At 40.2% G+C, this 22,565-nt stretch overlaps 1 protein-coding gene across 3 annotated transcripts in view; it reads left to right on the forward strand.

Annotated features, from left to right (window-relative positions):
• Elp3 (elongator acetyltransferase complex subunit 3) overlaps positions 1 to 22,565 on the forward strand; it is an 87,773-nt gene that overhangs the window by 36,879 nt on the left and 28,329 nt on the right. For all 3 annotated transcript variants that reach the window (XM_020173200.2, XM_020173197.2, XM_020173199.2), the window contains exons 10-11: positions 5,681 to 5,874; positions 21,531 to 21,621. In XM_020173200.2, coding sequence (XP_020028789.1) covers positions 5,681 to 5,874; positions 21,531 to 21,621 — 285 coding nt within the window. The remainder of the gene's footprint in view (positions 1 to 5,680; positions 5,875 to 21,530; positions 21,622 to 22,565) is intronic.

Genomic DNA, 22,565 nt, shown 5'->3' on the forward strand with positions numbered 1-22,565 from the left:
ACATAAAAATTTTATGCTTTTACAGGCTACCAAGTGATGTTTTGAGGCATGTATATATCGTGTTCACATCAGAGTGAACACATCTGTCTCCTCAAGCACTTAACACTTCTTTTTGGTGAAATCATTCAGAATCCTGTCTTCTAACTTTTTTGGAATATATAGCACATTGTCACCTTGGTATATTATAGAACTCCAGAACTTACTTCTCCCATATTCTTAATTAATGCTAAGTGCAGAGCTCATAGATATGTGTGACAATCGTATTTACTTGTGTTTTCTAGTAGCTCAGTTTTAATTTTGAAGCGAAGTTTTCTTTTTTTCTTACAAAGCTGAAAGTCTGCCTCTGTTGCGATGGTGAGTGTTGAACATCTTAGGAATTTACCCTGTAAGCATTAACTTCGCCCTTCCCTTCCATCGTCAGATAGGACTTACTTATTACTCAAAATAACTTTGTGTTGTTTTGTGGTATTTTATTCTTTTAAAACTTAGACTGCTCCTGAATGTCCAGGCTCTGATAACTGAAAATTCTTAAAGACTGTCCATTTCTTTTAAGGAAAATTTTGTCTTCAGAAATCTCCTCTCAGTAACTAGAAATTTTTCAGTCTGTTAATGTTTGTCCTGCCCTTTTGGCACTCAGGAGTGTGTTCTTCTCCACTGAGTAATTTTTCCCAAAAGCCAATGTGCTTAAGTCAAGGTTTGGCAGGGGTAGCTAGACGTGTGTGTCATTTGTTTTGCTTTTAATGAAAAGGCTTGTCACTTAAAGTGGTATCATGGAGTACAGGTAGATACAGAATGATATCAGAAAACACCACCTGGATAGCTTCTGCTAGGAGGAAGTAAGGCCTGCTGAGGTGAATTCATTGCAGAGTCAAAGGAGTGTCAAGCAGAGCCCAGGCCTGTAGGCCAGCCCTCTTTCTCTCTGACCTTTCTGGGTTCTCATTCTTAGGGAAGGAAAGTCTGTTTTACTGTGAGTAATGTTGAAATCCACAGAGAACTCTGGGCATAAATAGTCAAAATGGCTTTTTCAGAAACAAAACTTCAAAACTCAATCTTGTAGTTTTCATTTATATCAAGTAGAACATGCGTGGCAATGAAAGTACAAGCATACTGTAGGCCTGTGTTGCAAAGGCAGTCCCTTGTGTGGACTTCTGTTCATCACATGTAGTCATGTCACTTACAAACACCCCAGGGCTGCTGCCTCACCTTCCACTTCTTCCTCACCTCCAATACCACATGGCTTCTACTCCCTCGGGAAGCACCTCTCAAGTGTTACAGAATACCTCCCAGTCTTCAGGTCCAAAGGACATTCTGCTGTCATTTTGTTTAGTCTTAGCATTTGTAATTGTTAAAGACATCTCCATGTGGAACTTCTCACCTTCCTGCCTCCTTGGCCTCATCTCTTGGTTCTCTTCTTACCACTAGGACTTCTTTTTGGTCTCTTCTTTCCACCACTTAAACATAGGGTTCTGTCTTTTGCTCTCTCCTATATATTAACCTTTCTCCCATTGTTCTAATTCCATTGTGATGAATTTCAAATTTCTCTCTCCAGCCTAAAGTCCTGGGTTCCAAAGACTAGTTACTTGGTACTCTTCAAGTAGGGCAGATGCCTCACAGGTACTTAAACTTAAACAATCTTGATGTGCCCCCAGTAATCTTTTCCTTTTATATTTCTGTCTGCTCGGTAATTCACCAGCCACCTAATCTCCCAAACCAGAAATGCAGGACTCATTCAGGAGGAGGTAGAAAATGTTCAGGCTCTGGAGGGAGACTGTACCTAGTTTGAATCCTGGCCCCACCTTTAGTAGTAAGCTGTTTGACTGTTTTGTTCCTCAGTTTCTTCATCTCTATTATGAGGCTCACTAGTATCCAGCTGTTAAGAAGACTAGCTGAGATAACACACAGAAAAAGACCTGGCACATAGGGAATGCTTGGTATTAGCTGCTGCTATGAGAAGGTCCTGTTGGTTACTCACAGTGAGCATCTTTCAGAGCTGCCCTCCTCCTCGTCCCACTGTTACAGCTGCAGTTCACACGTTGCTCATCTCACCTGCACAGTCACTTGCTTACCAGCTACCTGCTGCCAGCCACATTCCCTTCAAATATGTCGCTCCCACTGCCAACAGAGTGCTGTCTATTAAATACATTTTTGTCTTCATTATACAAAAGCTATTGCATAATAAAAGCCTTATTAAACAATATGTTAAAATCCAGTAGTGCTAAAACAAAGAGTCCTCTGTCACTCTCAGCTGTCATAGTGGGGTTTTATTTTTCTTTTATAATATTTACCTCCATGTTTCTTAATCCTGCACTTGGATTGCTGGTTCTTGATTTATTAGTTTTAAATAGATTCATTTGTCTTGCCGTTATGGTAATTAAAGATTTAATTCTTTTATCCTCTCTTCTCATTCTCCCAATATTTTTATGTCACTGTTGTTAGTTATACTACTTGTCATTATGTACCTTATAACTTCTACATGAGTTATTATTTATACAGAGTCAAATAACATACCATAACTACTTAAAATATAAATCTATATACTTAACCAAGTATGACAGGAACATCTCTTATCTTGAATAACCTTGTCTTCTAGAGTTACCAATGCTTTTTTTTTAAATTATTTGCTCAGTGTTCTATGTACCTATAACTTCAAATGCACCCACTCAGTGTTAAAGACCCTCTCTGTGGGCTGTCTTATCAGATATTCTTACCAGTTCCTTTTTTCAGCCTAGCGACCTATCCCAGAGGTCCTATCTTCCAGCTCTAACCTGGACTGGAGTTCTTTGTTTCTTATGCAGGGTGTCTTCTTGGGTTTTCCTTTAGGTTTTTGGTCCTCAGGTTAGCTTCTTTATTTGTTTACTTGTAAAGCACATTCTCCATTAGCTTCCTAGAAAAGGATTCATCCAGGAGGTAAACCTTTTGAAAATGTCACTGTTCTACCACCTTCATACTTAAACAATTTTAGAATGAAAATTATCTTCCCTCAGATTTTTTTAAAGGAATTATTGTTTTATAGCTTTTAGCACTGCTCTTAAGGAGCCCATTATTGTTCTGATTCTTAATCGTATATTCCTTACTCCTAATCCTGTAACGTACATACCCTTGGGAGGAGTCCCCTCAAAAATTTTTAGGATTCAGTTTTTCTAATAGGCTGTGAAATTTCACAGCAGTGTATCTTGGTAGGTGGTTTTTTTATTAGGTTTGCTAAACATTGAAGGACCCTGCCATCTGAAAAACCATAGTACTTGTGGATGATTTTCCCCCTTTCATCATCTCTGTTCTCTTGATAAAGTTCCTGTTAAGCAATGTTGGCTCTCCCAGGTTGATCATCTAGTATTCTTACCTTTTCTATTTCCCATCACTTCTCTTTCTTATTCTGCTTTCTTACTATTTTCTCAACTTCATCTTTAACCTTTTTTTGTATTAAGTTATAAAATAGGTTTTTAAAAAAAACTTTTATTTTCCTTTATGCAGTACCTCTATTTCTTTTTTTTTATTTAAAGCACAAGCCAAATGTTTGTACTTTAAGAGTGATAAACTGAAAAAACAGATTGCAAACTAGGCATCGGTGGCTCACACCTGTAATCCTAGCCACTCAGGAGGCAGAGATCAGTAGGGTTGCAGTTTGAAGCCAGCCTTGGCAAATAGTTCGTGAGACCTTATCTCAAAAAAACCCTTCACAAAAAAAGGGCTGGTGGAAGTGTAGACCTGAGTTCAAATCCTAGTACCAGAAAAAAAAAATTGCAAACTCTGTGTACCTATCTGTTGGTATCCTGCACTAAAAAATGACCATAGAATGAGCGCTCCTTTAGGAGATTCCCAAATATCAGTATTTCAAACTCATATATAGGGCCTTTTGATTAATTCAAAAATGAAATCTCCAACTTCCTACTTGGTAGTAGGTGGCATAGGTAGATCACAAGGAATTGGCTTCTGCCACTCAGGAAGCATGGCACGAGGTCCACGAGTCAGCATGCTGGTTTTTCCCTGTTGTCAGCCTTGGTCCTGACCAGGCCTTCCTTTGTGCCTGGAATTTCAGAGGCTCTTCAGTTTTTCCAGGGAATGAATCATCCCATAGGCCTCCAAAGGAAGAAGGGATAAATCCCTCCATGTGCAGACTGTTCTAGCATGCATGTCTCTCTTGCATCCTGCCTAGTTTTTGGTCCTTCTGATCCATGAGACTCTGGGATCCTGGTTTGATTGAGCTGGCCTTTCATTAGTATCTCCTTCTGTAGTTTTCTTCACTTGCAAAGTCTTTTACTGCTCTTGCAGACATTTTCTGTTTTCAAAGAACTTGTTGCCATCACTTGTCCTCCTTATCTCCTTACTTGTTCTCTTTGTTCTTCTAAATTTATACGTCTCTAAAATCTTTTCAGTTATTTTATTGTGGTTTTGGAGGAAAAGAAGAAAAGCACATATTTTAATTCTCTGTGTTTAATCACAAGTCCAAATCCAGTTCAGTCTATCTTCATTCTTACAAGACTAGTAATCAGTCTACATGTCTGGAACCAGAGTACTTTTCTGAAATCTCATTTTCAAATGTGGATTCAGTCTAGGTGGAAAATGGCTTGCATGTATATCCTTTATGAGTGGTTAGAAAAAAGAACTGATGAATCCTTAAAATATAAATGTTACAAGGAAAATCACACAATTACAAAAGAATATCTCTAAGACCACATGGTGCCCAAAGAATACAGCATTTAACAATGTGACAAATCAATGAGATTGAAAACTCTATAGTTACATTTCTTTAAAAAGGAAGTTAAACAAAGAAAAGCCTTGCAAGAATAATGTAGCAGAAGATTTAAATTTTCATTTATTTATTTTTACATTTCCTAAGATGGAGCAATACTGACCAGATAGATACTAATCTATCTAGTGGGGATAATCTGTGGAGGTTGGGGTAAGAGAAAACCATATGAGTCTACCTCCTTCTGTCCAATACATGTAATGCAAAATCAAGATTAGAGCAAAAGATCAGTGCAAAGTCATGGAAAGGACAATACCAGCATCACTTGCTGCATACCAAATAAAGAAATAAGGCAGCCAGCGGGGACTAGGTAAGACAAAAAATAACTGTGCCAAAAGTGGATGAATTAGATATATTGCTCAGTGTCCAGATAACAAATGGACATTGTGTGTCCCAGATGAGAAAGAATGCCAGTTGGCCTGAGGACAAAATTGTCACATCCAGAGATCAGCAAACTTTTTCTGTAAAGGGCCAGATCGTCAATATTATAGGTTTTATATTATTTTTTTAAAAACAATTAACTATACCATTATTAAAGGAGGTAAAAATCTGGAGTTGGGCAGCAAGTGCTGGAAGGTCAAGACTGCCTCTCTGAATAGTGGCACCCAGGCTGAGGCCTGAAGATTAGCCAGGTGAAGAAAATTCAATGGACTTCCCTTTGTGAAGGGAGAAGGGCAGTGTGGTGATGGGTGATGAGATCAGATGGCAGCCACAGACAGGGTGGATGGAAGGCATTGTAGGTCAGCACACATGTGCTTTGTTCCAGTAGAACTATAAGAACAGTGAGTTTGTGTTCTCTCCATGCACCCTACCTTGGCAGAAAGGAAGGACAGCCTGGGGCCTGCTGGGGTTTAAGAGAAGCTGGCCTAGGATTGAGATTTCACCATGCATACATAAGTAGCAGAGGAGTAATTTTTTTGTCCTTACTCACAGGAGTTTTTTGAGAATCCTGCTTTTCGTCCTGATGGGTTGAAACTCTACCCTACCCTGGTGATTCGTGGAACTGGGCTGTATGAACTTTGGAAGTCAGGAAGATATAAGAGTTACTCTCCTAGTGACCTGATTGAACTGGTGGCTCGGATCTTAGCCCTTGTGCCTCCATGGACTAGAGTATACCGAGTACAGAGGTAACATGTTACCTTTTATTCCCAAAATTACTGGTGGCTAGTCTGTCTGTTACGATTTCTAGTAGGAAGAGTTTGATTTCATATTGAACATTTGGAAGTTTTCTTACTTAAAGTGGAATATCTAGAATGCCAGCTGCAAATAGTGATGGACAATGTGTTATTGATAATAGAAAACAGTAAATTCTGAAAACAAGCAAAAATATTAGCTACTTATGGAAAAATTATTGAAATATAAAACAATAGATTTGCTTAAAGGTCAAAGGACCTTTATACCATATTTCTGCCATAGCATATTGAATTTTAAAAGTTTATTAGTCAGTGGCCTAATTCTAAGACCTAAATGGCCTGTTTTTAAAAGTACACTAAAAAAATTGCTTGAGATATTGAATAGAAAAGTCAGCTGTTAGAATTGTTTGCCTTTTCTTCCCCTTCTTTGTCATTCCTTCTGGCACAGCCCCATCTAAAAGACACTAGATGGGGCAGAACAATGTCAATGTCCATATGGAAGGAGTAGGGAACTGCAGGGCCCAGAGAAGCTGCAAAGGTCATTCGTGTGGAGGTGGCAGAGACTCTTGAAGCCTGAATGTGGTGAACAGGACGTTCATTTCTGCATAGAGTGATCTGGTACAGAAGTCAGAATGGAGCAAGGTGTGGAGGTTGTCTCTGGTGTGGGAAGGGGAGCAGAGAAGAGCGGACAGCAACAAAGACTGGTTACTTACAGGGGGATTGATCTAATCAGTAGATATGCTAAGCATAATAGGTGCTAGGGTTTTTATATGAGAAGGCAATTACAGATGTAAAAAAGGAAGAAATTAAATTGAATGCTGTGATGTTTTAAAATAGAAGATAGTAGTTTGAACTCATGATTCTTAGCATAAAGGTAGATATAGAAATAAAAGTCCATGTAACAAATAACAATAAATAGCAGTGAGCACACCTGGTTTCCAGATCTTGATTTCTGTGTTACTTTCCAATTGCTATGACAGATAAGAATACTTGAGAGAGACAACTTAAGGGAGGAAGGATTTATTTTGTTCACAGTTTCAGAGGTTTCAGTCCCTCATGACAGGGAAAGCAAGACAGAGCAGCTCACATCATGGCAGCCAGGAAGCAGAGAGAATGCCTACATGGCAGGCTTTATTTCATCCCAGACCCCCAGTCAATGAAGTAGTGCCATCCACTCTCAGGGAGCTTTCTCCCCTTAGTTAATTCTCTCTGGAAACACCCTCACAGGCAGACCCAGACATCTACTCTACTGATCTCCTAGGTGCTTTTCTGAGTCCAGTCAAGTTGGCAACCAAGATTAACCATCACAGCTTCTAAGTACCCTCTGCCACTAAATGGAACAAGGGCTTCTTGGAGGAATAGCTGATTGCAGGTCTAGAGCAGGAAAAGTACAAGATGAACCTGGCTATAACCTTTTGTGCCAGAAAGTAAGGAAATGGTCAGAGAAGGATGAGGAAGCCAGGTTAAAGGACTTCCATTGGCCAAACCTGGGCCAATTTGAACATAAAAATAAATATTGATATTAACAGATTATAACCAACTGAATAAAATAGGTATCTGTGAGTCCATGCCCATAATCATAATTAGATCAACAAATTGTAAGAATGATTTAAGAACAGAATATCAATAGTCTTCCTTATAAGCAGATTCTATATTTGCAATTTGCCTGCTTAAAAAATTAGTGACTCAAAAAATCAGTATTTGTGGCACTTTGCCACAAATCATTTTTAGACATGTGAAGAACAGTGAAAAAGTTTGAATCACCCCACCTTCTCAACTGAGGTCAAACAAGATGATCCTCTGCCTTTTTGTAGCTTTCACATTATAAACCAGTGTCCTTTTTGCAATCTACTTAAGCTACATTAAAGAAAGTTTTTTGTATTCCATTTGTTAGGGATTTGCTCTTTAAAATGACCCCCAAACATAGTGCAGAAGGGCTGTCCATTTCTCCTAAGTGCAAGAAGGCTGTGATGTGCATAATAGAGAAAATGCGTATGTTAGGTAAGCTTCATTGAGATGGTATAAGTTAGGACTGTTGGCCATGAATTCAGTGTGAATTAATCAACAATGTACATTAAATAAGGCGTCTACATCGAAACACAGGTAAAACAAGGTTATGTATTAATGGCTGACAAAAATCGTGGCCAGAAGCTCATAGGAACCTAGCCCTGATTTTCCGTAGGAGCAGTGGCCCAGGGCTCACTTCTTCACTGTTGGTGATGACTTTGAAGAACATAGTTACCTACTAACTACCTGCCACCTACTATCATAACTAGAACCAGCTGTGTGTAGTTGAAGAGCATCTCCCCACAACAGACTTATTCATTACAAAGTGAGAAGGAGTAACTTACAGTGGAGAAGCCTGGCATCTGATCAAAGGAACGTTATTGGAAATAGAACAAAGCACCATCAAGTGCCACTGTGTTCTTCAACCACACTCCATAACTGGATCTGGTCATCAGGCATTAGTAGACAAACCCTAAAAATGATTGGTCTGAAAGTATCAGAATCAGATAGTGAAGCACACTAATGAAACTTGACCGTTAAATACAATACAAAGTTCTGAATTGGATCCTTTTGCTTGGAAAGACTTATTTGGGCACTGGTAAAATTTGAATGAGGTCAAGGATTAGACAATAGGAAATTATCCATGTTAATTTCCTGGTTTTGATGGCAGTTTATCAAAGAGAATATCAATGTAGAAAAAATGTTTCTTGGGTGTTGGGCCAGTTTGTTCATAACTTATTTTCAAATGGTTCAGGAAAATAATTTTTTGTACCTTTTTGTGACTTTGAGATTGTTTCAAAAAAATTTAAATTATTGCAGTAGGAAACAAGGGTAAAACAAATAGCATTACCAGAGATAAAGGAAAAAGGCCAGTTATGTTTAACTGACTTGGACCACCCAAGAATAGTGAGGCATGTCTTCCCAGCAGTGCACATGGCAGCACCTGTCAACAGAACGGACACCAATCAACTCCTGAGAACCACGGTCTTTTTACCAAAAGTAACAAGCATAAATCACATAGGTAATCAGATGAAGAATCCACACTCAGTCCCTTTGTTTTCACCTTGAAATTTCTCACTCCTGTACCAGTGACTGAAAAGCAAGTGACATTGTGTAACATCAGAAGCTTAACTTCATAGATGTCATTATGAAATATCACTGTGAGTCTTTGTCCTGGCCCAACACCAATGGAGAAAGTAAGACATGGAGGGACAGGGACAACAGATCTCATCTCTTAAGGTAAACACCTTAGAGATGAGAGAGAGGCACAGGACAAGTGGACATAAGCTTCAGGTTTTGAAGAGATACTCCATTGCTTTACAAATATGTGGATGAATTAAAACTTGAAGCACTACTGTAAAGCAAGAGGTAGTGGTGAAGTCTCTTTAAAAGTGTGGCATTAGTAATGTTCTTAGTGAGTGTGAGGACAACTTATCATTTAAAGAGAATGAAGACTCCAGTCCCCAACACAGCAGGTGCCCTGAAGAGTCATCTCAGTCCAGCTGTGATGCCAGGCCCTTCTGCCTCAGGACTGACAATTTACTGAACTCCAAAGATGATCATTTGCTAGACATTTTAGTTCAAAAACAAAAGTCTTTAGAGTGCTTCCTATATTATTTTGATTGTATATTTTTGATGCCTTAATATAACCATGATATCTTTTGTTATACAAGGAAGTTTCCATTAGAATTCATTTTGGGTTTTTTTTTTTTTTATGTAGTTTACTGTGGAATAATATTCAATAAAGCATTTGGGTTTTGTTAAGCTTGGGGAGAATTCTTTCAAATATATTATGTTATATTTTTTAATGGATTTTACTGAACTATTACTGTGACTACCTACAAAAGAATTTATATTTACTATATTTTGCTACATGGTTCTTATCCATTTTTATTTACATATTTTCTTTGTGTAATTATTTGTCCCTCTATATCTGTGCGTTCTACGTTCATGGACTAACCCAACTCAGATGAAAAATATTCAGGGAAAAGTCTGCATCTGTACTGAATATGTACAGACTTACTTTCTTGTTGTTATTCCCTGAGCAATACTATGTAACAACTATTCACAGCAATTTCATTATATTAGGTCACAGGTCATCTGGAGATGATTTGATGTGTACAGGAGGATGTACATGTGTATAGTGCACCATTTATATGCGGGTCTCAAACATTTGTACATTTTGGCACCTTCAGGGCATCCTGGAACCAATCCCTCCAGATGCTGGAGGATAATGGTCCTCCATTAAAATGATTAAAATTTAATTTATACTGTAACTTACCTTTTGTTCTCAATAATCACTGACATTTTAGATATAGCTTGTACAGGCTAAGGTAGTGCACGAGATTTCATTTACCAGTCAGTGTCTTGTGTCATAAGTTTCTCCTGTGCATCACTGTTCAGTAATTATCTCTCTGTTTGCTTTTTTTAATCATATGGTTTTGTACTTTGTTTCCAACAGAGCTTGCAATATATTACTAATATCCAGAACTTATGTTTTCTTCTTCATTTCTAGTCATATAGTGCTATATTTATATGAATAAAATAATGTTTTCTCTATTAAACTGCTTTAAAATCCTTTCAGTTAATAATGAGCTTAACATTATTTTTCCAAAAATTTCCTTGTTCAGAATGCATCTTTACATAGCAGTCATGATGTGAATGCAGATATGATAGCGTTTTTCCATTCCAGTTCTTGTTAAAAGATACGTGTTAAAAGAAATAAGTCAGGTACAGAAAGACAAATACTCTTACAGGAATAGAGTAGAATGATGACTTCAAGATGAGGGGGGAGTGGAGAGAGATTAGATCAAAGGAATATGTTTTGGTGTGTTCTGTTGCACAGTAGGGTGACTGTAGTTTTTAAAGGTTTATTTCAGGATAATGAGAGGGTTTTAAAGGTTCTTATCACAAAGAAATGATAAATGTTTGAGGGGATGGATATGCCAAATGCCCTGATTTGATCATCTCACAGAGTAGCCATGTGTCACAATATCACCTTTGTACCTCATGTATATATACAATAATTATGTGTCATTTTCAATTTTTTGAAATACATAAGGAAATTTGGAATCATTTTCATGGTTATAACTTGAATGGCAGATAGTAGACTCTAATTTGCCTTGCTTGGCACCTCTCCCATTGTTAGGCATTTAGGTTGCTTCCAGGTCTCTTTATTTTGGTTATCCTAGACCCCACTACCTGAAATCCATGTGCACAGCACTCTCTACTGCTGTGGAAGTAATACCTGATCATAGTATCATCTCTGAGAAGAACTCCCCAAAGGAAAGATTCTAAGTTTTTGTTTTTGTTTTTGTTTTCTCATTTTTATTTTACTATCTCAAATTCTCTCTGGAACAAGAGCTGAAGTTTTGCTGTGTATAATGATATGATTGACAAAGTTTTTTACAAAGGAAATACACCAATATATGTACATAGTTGCTGGTTTTTATCACATACTCTACAAAATTATATACTTATAGCTTTTACTTAATTAAGAGTATTTATTTGTACTTTCTTGTTAGTCAGGATTAACTTTTTTTCCTTGAAACCAATTGTCATTTGTGTTCCTCCTTAAACCAGTTATCTATGAGTATCTAAATTGCCAGTCATGGAATTTGGAGCATAGAAAGTGGTGGAGGTTTTTATGGAGATACACACATACCCGCAAAAGTTCCTAACTGTGTCCTTACTCCAGATTCTGCCCTCTCACCTGGACAGATAGGAGACTGGGAACCAAAAGGTCTTGTCCATGTTCATGTAGCGCTCTGAGTATTTACACAATTGAATTCATGTAGCATACTTAGACTTACATGATTGAGTAGCTGTTTAAGCTGTTGCTAATGAACCAGCATCACATCTTTTCAAAAACCTTGTGTTTCATTTCAGGGTGTTCTAAATTTTATATTCAGATAAAGCTAAAAGTTGTTATGACTGACCCTTTATAAAGAAACTTGTATCCAGATCTGGATGGTAGTTTTAAAATAGAAGTGCTAAGGGAAGATTTAATGGGCACCTTAAATCTTACATATAAGTGTGTGAGATTAACAATGTTAAGTGACTGATAAACCTTCTGACTTGGAAAAAAAGAATCATGGGTTTTTTTAAATTCTGCATGTTTCTTCTAGCTTCAGTCTTAATGTTTTAGAGTAATTCTGAGAATATCAAAAAGTGCTCTTTGTCTCAGACTACACTTATGCAACCTCTGTTTAATTTGGAAGTAGTTGGTCCTGGCTTGCTAGAAAGAAGCCACTGGCAAAGAAGAAAAGCCTCTGACTATAGTTTAATAACTATAGTTTGTTTACTTTTGTTTTAAACCATACTAAAGGAAAATACCCTGCGTCTTTCCATTGTGTGCCTATTGAAAATCTGCCAGTTCCTACGTAAGTTCTCCTAGTGGCAGCTTTTGCCAGTTACAGGCAACTCTTTTACTCTTGACTAGCAGAGCTGAACTCATAAGGTTTATGTGGAGAAAATGATTTTAGGAGCTAGTTTTATGCAGATATCAGAGGATTTTAGGAATAATTTTTTTTAGGTAGGTATCTGGAGGAAGCAAGGAAGGAAAGAAAATTCAGGTGCGAATACAGTATTTCACACTTTCTTTGTTTATCATATTTTACTGATAGATTAATTTAGTGTTTTGGATTGGTTATTTTCCACACCTTACCCCACACACACACACTTCAAACCTATTTTAAACTTTTTGAGTTTTATGACAAATGAGTCAGTAGCATCTTCTGGGTGTGTTTAGGAAGCAGCACCCTGATAGAACATTGAGTATTCTAGCCCTGGGGCGCAGCCAGTGATTAAGTATAAAATTCTGTCCAGGCACATCATGCAGCCACATTAGACTGCTGCTGCCCGAGGCTACTTGACAGCTGTCTGCCTTGATGTGATATTTAAATCACTCCGAGGCCTTAAAATAGGGAATGCCAATTTGCAACCAAAACATACTTCTGAAGCGTGAGAAACTGCAGACATGAACAGCTCCAGACATCATTTTGAAAGGTTTTTGATGAGCAAATTGCAAACATCAGCACCTCGCAGCTCGAAGTATTACCTGTTGCAATAGAAAAGCAAATATTCTCAAATGTAATTTCTTTTCAAGCCAAGAAAGTAAAATTAGATTGAATTATATTGAGAAACCTATAAGTAATTTTGACTCCTGTACAGATGGATGTGGCAAGTTCAAACAATAAGTAATCTCACCTATGTTCTGCACTCTGAGAGCATTGTGGCAATGTCTGTGTATATGGTCCAGGTTCCTTTGTGAAATGCTTGGCACACAGAAGATGCTTAGCTTATGTACAATTATTCCCTTCAGTTTCAGTAAGAAAGACTTCAGCACTGAAAGTGGCAAAGGCCACTGTTCTATTCCTTCATGAGTAAAAGCGTCCCTTTGGTGTACTTCAGGCACATTACTGCCAAACACCCTAAAACCATGTTTCATTTTTGTAGTGACAGCCATATGTCTAAGAACACTGATGAACTGTCTGCATCATCGTGAATCCCCATGTTATCAGGGCATCTCTGGAGAGCAGGGCAAGCTTCAGGAACGTGGGACCTGTGCTATCTAATTTGGCCTTTACTTGGCTCTCTGCTTTCCTGTCACCATCTTGAAATTATTAATTGTTTCATAAGAGGCCACGCCACATGTTCTCACTTTGTACCATGTCCCACAAATTATGTAGCAGCTTCTTGGCAATTTGTTCTTTCTGTCATGAAGTTCTTTAAACAGAAATGTGCATAAAGCAAGGTTCTATGTTGGTCAGTTTAAATAGTGCTGGTGAACTTGCAGGAGCTTAACCCTCCATGTTCCCTAGGAGCACCACTTCAGGGAACATTACAGAACATCACTACCATGAAGAACAAGTCAAATATATTTGCCTTGTCGTGGGTACTACCTGGTTGCCATTCATTTTTATCAGGTTAATTTTACACCTTATATAACAGTGTTTGAAATTTTAAGTTGTGAAACATACTGCTCATGTTATATGCTCATATATATGCTATATAGTCCTGTATTTCATATATTTGTAAATTATTTATAAAATATCTCAAGGTAAAAAGGGGCATGTAGAAGATTTTAGATTTTAAGAAGTTGTAGTTCTAAAGTTAGAAATTTATTTTACTAAAAATTCCAGGTAAACCTTATATACTAACTCTTGAATCACTCTAAAGTATTTTTTATGTCACTCTCACCTTGAACAGGGCCCCTGGTATGTTTGTCTTCATAGTGTTTTATGGAAACTATACTGGTTCCCAGAGCCTAATAGATGTGATGCACGGATGACACACTCAGGAATTTCAGGTGCTCAGGGTTCTTGAGCCCGCTCTGAGGATGAAAGCACAGGCGGACTCCAACAGCAGAGGTTGGAAAGATTTTATTTGTAAAGAAGAGAAGAGAAAGACTGCATATTGGAGAATGCAGGGGACCCCCGGTGAACCTGTGGGCCAGGGTGGGGAGTGGGGTTTTATAGCCTATTTTTGCATTGCCTGAAGACAGAGATGCCTTTCAGATGCAAACAGGTGTTTCCTAGGGAGGAAAAGTGTCTTGACCACTTACCATCTTTTGGGACCTCCTGCAGTCTGTCCTTCTGTCCTTCAGTCCTTCATTCCCCCCTGTCAGTGGTCACCCTAACTGCTGTTAGGGATAGGGATGACGAAGTCTATTCAGTAACTGCTTCCTGCTGACAGGGGGCAATGAAGGGGCCCTCAGCATCAGGGCTGACCATGAGAGGGGCTGTCAAGGGGACCATGGTAGTAGGTCGAAGGTCGTTTTCATCTCCATCAGAGGCATTGGTTGTTTGATGGATTCTAGGTGAGAAGAAACAAACTTGACAAGTAAGTTTAAAATGCAAGGCCCAAACACAAGCAAGAGAATAATGGCAACTATAGGCCCCAGAAAGGGTAGGAACCAAGTCCTGGAGGGAAGCCAGGATTTTATTTGGTCCCACACCTGTGTAGAAACCTGAGTTTTAAGAGATTGCTCCTGGAGCCATTTAAGTCGTTGGAGAATGTAATCTGTACGTTCCTCTACGATGCCTGAAGTGTTTATATATGTGCAACAGGAGGTATTGGCAATGGCACACAACCCCCCCTTGTTTAGCCAAAAGAAAATCTAGGGTCAGGCGGTGGTCCATTACCATACAGGCCAGGGACGACAAAGACCTTTGCATGTCCTTAATAGCAAGGCCTAGCTGGTCTGAGGTGTCCTCTACCACTTCGGTTAGGTTTTTTGCAGTTACATGATTGGCAGTCACCCCATAACTGATTCCATCAAGGGCTGCAACAAATGCTGTTCTCCCTAAAACTATTAAAGTAACCTCTCTTATTTCTGTGGGAAGCTGTTGCTATTGTAGTTAGAATTTTTCTTTTCTTTTAGATGGCTACAAAAGCATGCAGGATCAGGAAGGCATACTTAGAATCTGTATAGATGTTTACTTTCTGTTCTTTTGACAGTCTTAGGGCTTCTGTTAGGGCCACTAATTCTGCCAATTGAGCACTTGTATTAGGAGGAAGAGGACCTGATTTGAGGGTGCCAAATTCTGTCACAACTGCAAACACTGCATGTCTAACACCATTCTTGACAAAGGAACTGCCATCAGTGTATAATTCTAGATCTGGGCCGATCAGTTAAGTCAGGCCGGGCAGCATAATTTTCCATAAGTACCTCTTCAAACGAGTGCTCAGGATTTCCCTCTGCCTCTGGTAGAAGGGTGCAGGATTTAGGCTCTGACAGGTTCTTAAAGTTATTTCTGTTCCTCCCAGAAGCTGGGCCTGATAATTAAGTAGACGGCTGTCAGATAGCCAAAGTTCTCCTTTTGAGTTTAAAATTCTCCCTAGGTCGTGTGGGGTATAAACCATTAGGGGGCGGTTTAGGATTAGTTTCTGAGCGTCAAGCACTAGAAGGCTTACTGCGGCCATTGCTCTGAGGCATTCTGGCCATCCCTTGGCTACCTGATCTAACTCTTTGCTTAAGTAACCTACTGGCTGGGGAGTGATTCCCAGGACTGAGTCACCACACCCAAGGCCAGTCCTCCGTTTTCATAGACATATAATTGAAACTTGTATTAGGAGACCCAGGGTGGGAGCTGTCATAAGAGCCTTCTTTAACCTGTGGAATGCATTTTCTGACTTGTCATCCCCATTCAGTAAAGGGCTGGGTATCCTTCTGCGCTTCCTTAAGGATTTGATATAAGGGCCTGGCTAGGTCTGCATATCCCAGGATCCAAATTCTACAGTATCCTGTGACCCCCAGAAAGGCCCTCAATTGCTTTAGAATTTTAGGTAGAGGAAACATCAGGATTGGACGGATTCTATCTTCTCCTAGAGCCCTCATTTCTTTCTCCAAGACAAGACCTAAATATGTAACCCTAGACTGACACAATTGGGCTTTTTCTTTAGAGATTTTATAACCTCTATCTGCTAAGAAGTTTAGTAAGGACTCAGTAGCTCGTGAAATGACAGGCTCATTTGGTCCACAGAGCAGGAGGTCATCTACATATTTTGGCAGAGTAGCTTGTGGATATTGCCATTCTGCCAAGTCTTGGGTTAGAGCTAACCCAAAGAGATAGGGGCTGTCTCTGAATCCCTGGGGGAGGACAGCCCAAGTGACCTGTCCAGACTTTCTTGTGGGGTCCTCAAAGGCAAAGATAGGTTGACTTTTAGGGAATAAGGGAATGCAAAACAATGCATCTTTTAAATCCAGGACAGAGTAGTAAGTAGTACCCAGAGATATCTGGGCTAAAAGCATATAGGGATTTGGAACTACAGGGTGGAGAAGCACTACTGCTTTGTTGATCAGGTGGAGATCCTGGACTAGCCTCCATTTGTTAGGTCCCTTCCTGACACCAAGAATAGGAGTATTATATGGGCTGGAGCATTCTATTAGCAGTCCCTGTCTCTTTAAGTCTTTGATTATGGGAATTAGCCCCTCCTTAACTTCTGACTTTAAAGGATATTGTTTTTGATGGGGAAACCAGGAGGGGTCCTTGAGATGAATTAGGACTGGGATAGCTGTTCGTGCCCCATCTACTTGTTGCTCTACTAGGGGCAAGCAAAAGTACTCTCTTGTGGGTAAAAGTAGCTGTACCCCCAGTTTGGATAGAGGATCTCACCCTAGCAGAGGAGTAGGGGTTTCTGGGACAATTAAAAAGGAGTGACAGACATGGAAATCTTTCCCCCCAGGAGCAGGCTAAAGGCTGAGTGAAATAACACACTAGAGGCTGGCCTGATATGCCTCGAATAGTAATTTTTTTGGAGGACCTGGGTCCAGGAGAGAAAGGAATAGCTGAGATGCTGGCTCCAGTATTGATAAGGAGGCTGACCTTATGCTTAACCTGGCGCTCCTCTGCTTTTACAGTGGTTACAGAGCCTGGATGAGAGGACCCATCATTGGGTGGGAGGCTCTGGCCTTGGTTGCCAGGGGAACTAGGGACAGTGTGCCTTCCATTGTTTTCCCTGACAAATGAGGCAGGGTCCTGGAGGTAGCTTTCTCCAGGGGCACTTCCTCCTAAAATGGCCTGTCTGTCCACATCAAAAGCATGTCCTTGGGTTTGGACTTTGCCCTGGGGTAGCTTCTCTGAGTGCTATTATCAGAGCCTCCTGCCACTTATTCTTTCTTTTCCTTTTCCAGGTCCTTCTTTTCTTTTTCTAAGTCCCTGTTACAGTATACAGATGTGGCTACACGGACCAATTGGTCCAGATCTCTGCTCCCTTCAGCCACCAATTTCTGAAGCTTTTTATGGATATCTCATGCTGTGTTAGAAATTTATCTTTTAGGATGATTTCCTCTTCCTGTGACTCTGGTATATTGTTGGTATGCTTCTGTAAAGCATCCTTAAGTATCTGTAGGAAAGCTACTGGAGTGTCTAAGGGTCCTTGCTGTACAGCTGTGACTTGGGAATAATTAAGAGGTTTTACCTTGGCTCTCCTTAGATCCTCAAGAATGCAGTGGATGAAATGGTTACGGCTCCATTCATCCTTGTCATTTTCAGAGTCCCACTTAGGGTCATACCTAGGCACTGCCTGATCTCCTGTTGGAATTGGGAATTGAGGTTCCCTTTTAGGTATCCAATGTCTTTGCCTTTCTTCTCCCTCCCCCTCCTCCTCCTGTGAGGGCCCAGTTCGAGAGACAGGGCTGTAGGGCCGCTTTTATCTAAGTGATAATTATCTCCAGCTGTGACTGCCTGATCTAGAACCTGCTGTTTCTCCAGAGAAGTGAGGGTCTGAAATAGCAATAGCATTACATCTTTCCAGCTCAGTTCAAAGTTTTGGCTGACTTCTCTAAATGCCTGGATGTACTGATCTGGGTTTTTTGTGTAATTTCCTAAATCCTTTTTTATTTCTTTAAGTTCACTCACTCTAAAAGGAATGTGAGCTCTGTCCCCTCCAGGAATTAACTGGAGGGGGTAGAGTTCTATGGGACAGTGTCTAGTGTGTGAGGGAGCTGGGTAAGGGGGAAGAGGGGGAGCTGATGGAGCATTAGATGGGTTTTTTTTGTTCAAGGGAGTTTGGGGGCTTTTTGCAAAGGGTTACCATGGTCTGGGTATCTTGCCTGCATTTGTTTAGCCATTCTGGGTGGTCTCTTAGGAAAAAGAACAATTGAATGGATGGAACTTCAGTCCACTTTCCCTCCTTTTTACAGAACATATCTAATTGAAGAGTGGTGTTATAATTAATGCTCCCTCCTTCTGGCCATCTTTCCTCATCTCTCAGAGGATACTGTGGCCAAGCCTGGGTGCAGTAAAACTTGAGTCGCTTTTGCTGAAGACTTTCTGGATCAAGATCTTTCTAATGTTTTAATAAGCAGGCAAGGGGGGGTTCCTTCTTGGATCCTTGAGGCTTGATTCCCCATCTAAAAAGGGAAAATTGGCCATCTTAATAGAGGTTTCTCCTTTTATCTAAGCATCCCCAGATGAGGAGAAACTCTAGTGGGAGAGGGCATCTCACTCTCCCTTGCTCCTTCCGCTTGTGGGTAGAGCTGTGTTGGATTTACAGATAGATATCTCAGTTGTACCCACCCCCCCACCCCCCGAGATGATCTTTGACTAGTCTCTCATCTATTTTGACTTGCCTGTTTGCCCTGTGACCCAGGTAGACCTAGTTCTCCTCTACCAGCTGAACACTTGTAATTAAAAAAATAACTATCAAAGTAACTAGGAGGGCTTGCATGGCCAGAAGGAGGACCTCTTTAGAGGCATGGATGGGGACTCCTGATGAAGTAGACTTTTGTTCCACTGTATATTCTGTGAGGCATATATGCTTTCTATGAAAAGAGAGAAAGCGCGAGAGCATCTGGAGGCTTTTGCTCTGGTAAGGGGTGAATCTGATGCTTGACAAAGACAGTTAAGCCTAAATTGGAGACTAGCACTTTCTGGTGCCTGTAGGGATTTTTCCCAAACTCCCTAAAGAAAGAAGCTCACTGCTATTTACAGCAAAGGCGGGGAGGGGGACACTCATCCTGAACTGCTTGGGAAAGAGGAAGGAGAGGCTGAGGGTTGGGGGAAAAGAGAGTTTCCAGGCTCAACACATGAGGGATTATTGATCATCCCTGCTGTCCAGGTCGATCCTGCCCAAAGGCAGTACTGGAGCACTGGAAGCAAGAGGTGACCTCCACTCTTTGGCCATGGAAACCATGAAGGAAGCATAAGAGATCTGATTGTCTGTTTGCCACGGACATGGCTGGAGGGGTCTAAGACTTAGCCACCTTTGGAGCCTCAGGGCGGGTCAGGAAGTTGCATCTCCAGCCTTTGGGTGACACCAGGGAGTGCCCCGGCCAGAACACCTTTTGTGGCTTGAAGACAAACTATCCTTTCCACTGGCTGTTTTCAGACCTCCCCTTAAGCTGGTCAGATCTTGAAAGAGAGTATTAGCGTTTAAGGAGAGGAAAAAAGAAAAAGCTTCTGTGCACTGAAGTCAAGTTCTGCCCACTTAGCCTTGGCAGTGTGGTATAATCCCCGCCTGGTGTCTGAGTTTCCTCAGATTGCCTGCCATACAGCTGTAGCGGGCTCAGACCATTTCCTCAGTTTCCCAAGGAAGAAACCCTCCTTAACAAGACAGAGAGAGAAGGAGAAAAGGTCGATCTGAGAGTTCCACCGTAGCTAGGCTGTGGTGGGGGGTCTCTCCTGGAATACAGACTCCACCAGAGTGCCGGTCACATTCCTAGGCACCCTTTCCCAGTTTGGCACAACCTATATCCACCTCAGGTGACAGCTGGTCCCTTCGTGCATCGCCAAATATTATGCACGGATGACATGCACAGGAATTTCAGGTGTTCAGGGTTCTTGAGCCTGCTCTGAGGATGAAAGCACAAGCGGACTCCAACAGCAGAGGTTGGAAAGATTTTATTTGTAGAGAAGAGAAGAGAAAGACTGCATATTGGAGAATGCAGGGGGACCTGGAAACTGGTGAACCCATGGGCCAGGGTGGGGAGTGGGATTTTATAGCCTATTTTTGCATTGCTTGACGACAGAAATGCCTTTCAAATACAAACAGGTGTTTCCTAGGGAGGAGAAGTGTCTCCTTGATCACTTGTCATCTTTTGGGACCTTCTGCAGTCTGTCCTGCAATCCTTCAGATGTGTGTGTAACTCTTTGTGCAAATTGATTGACTTCTGATACTTTTGAGTGAGGACTATTTTATTAGAATCAAATAGATAATTGGCTAATTGTATTTAACAGGTAAATGAAAACAGTTGAGTCTTAAGTTGACTCAAAAGAAAAATGAAAAGGAAAGACAGCTACCTATTCTCACATCTTTCTTCTGATCAACCATTAGACAAAATAAATTGAAGATTTGTCTTTGAATTGAAAGCAGATATACTTAGCATAGGCTTACTTCAGGTTTTTTTTGTTTGTTTGTTTGTGTTTTGACTTAGAGACAGATCTTTAGATACTGATTTTTTTTTTTCTAAGGTGTTGGGGCTATCAAAACAGAACGTGTAACTTCAAGTTTTGATTGAAGTCTCCTTTATGCCTGGCCCTTTGTGATATAATCTAAGAAATAAATTTTAACTCCTCTCATCTTTAGGCAAGTTTTTATTCTCCTAATGCAGAGTCACTTCTAATTTTGGGGAAGTGGGGGAAAATTTGACTCTTTGAGACCAGTTGTTGGTTAAGCCAGGCCTTTGAGCTTCCTGGTATTCATAAAGCTATAAAGCAGCATGTTACTTAAAATCATTAATTTCTCCTTGTTAAACAAATTTAAGGTTACAAGAACCTATTTATTTGTTTGTTTGTTTACAGAGTTTGAAGTCAGGACCTCAAGCTTGCTAAACAAGAGCTCTACCACTTAAGCCACGCCCCTCGTCCTTGTTTCTTGTTTTCTTTAGTGTAAATGTCTCTTCACTCAAAAATCCTTACTAACGGCAATTGGCACTGGTTTTGCACTTTGTAATCTCGTAACGTGATTTCCATCAGATGTTCACAAAAACCATGAGAAGTCGATGAAAATCAGTCTCCTAGAAGGGAAAACAGAGCCATAGGGAAACTCTGGACCTTGCTTCCCAATCACAATATTCAGCCTCTGCTTTCCTGTCTACTTCATAAATTTTTTGCTTTTCATTTTTTTTTTCTTTTTTTTTTTTTTTTAAATACTGCTGCCTTACTACTATGGAGAATGGTTTCTATTTTCTCCTACAGAGACATCCCGATGCCTTTAGTCAGCTCAGGAGTAGAGCATGGCAACTTGAGAGAGCTGGCATTTGCAAGAATGAAAGACCTTGGAATACAGGTGAGTTTTGTCAGACAAAACTGTGGGGAAAAAAGTAATCTCATAGGCACAAGTCTGTAATACTGTCCCTCTTACACACTGCTTGTACCATTCAGGTCAGAAAGCTTGCATGTATTGAAGGTGTTCTTTTATGTAACATGTAGAAGCTGAAGCAATGGTGACAAAGGCTGAATGAAGCCTGTATCTGTATCCCCTTCTTTCTTCTACCAAAGAATGTAGTTTTTGTCAAATGAATGAGGGTTTTTTGTACCTGCTCCTGTTGCCAACTGTGTTCAACTCCTTTTTTCAAAAACATTTTTTGTTTTGAAGTATTAGGTATTTAATTCTTGACTGGCAGGTTATAGAAGAATAAGATGTGGTTCTTCAAAAGAAATTAGGTTCATTTGAAAAGACAAAGATTACTGCAGAAAATAATTAGCAAACAACACCAGTGCCCCACATATGGGCTCCCTCACCCCACCCCACCCCCATGCTTATTCAAGTCACCTATTTGTTTTACAAATATTTACTAAGCCCTAGAAGAACAATGGAGGTTGTAACTTAACTTTCTCTGAAGGTAATCTTCAAGTCACAGTGAAGCTTAAAACTCAGTCCCCTAGAAATTTGTTGGAGCTGCTGAAGAAATAAGCCAGGAGTGGTGTCCGGCCAGGGCACTGACGGCCAGGCCCTGCCTTCAGAGATTTGCATTCATTGGGTGGATAGGACCCAGGCATCTGTTGCACTGTGTGTGTTTGAACATGGACCAGGCTTTGGGAGACTTGTTCTAAGGATTGCACACTGTGTTTGTGGACTTGCCTAAGCCACTTTACTCTCTCACTCAAAATATTACGGAGAAAAAATATAGAGTTGTCCAAAGAGGACTTGTGAACAATATTGACTTATTCTGCAAAAAAAAAAAAGTGATGAACGATTTTAAGTTCTCAAAAAGAAGCAAGTACATTTAG

The sequence above is a fragment of the Castor canadensis genome, chromosome 14 (genome assembly GCF_047511655.1).
Source record: "Castor canadensis chromosome 14, mCasCan1.hap1v2, whole genome shotgun sequence".
Taxonomy (NCBI): domain Eukaryota; kingdom Metazoa; phylum Chordata; class Mammalia; order Rodentia; family Castoridae; genus Castor; species Castor canadensis.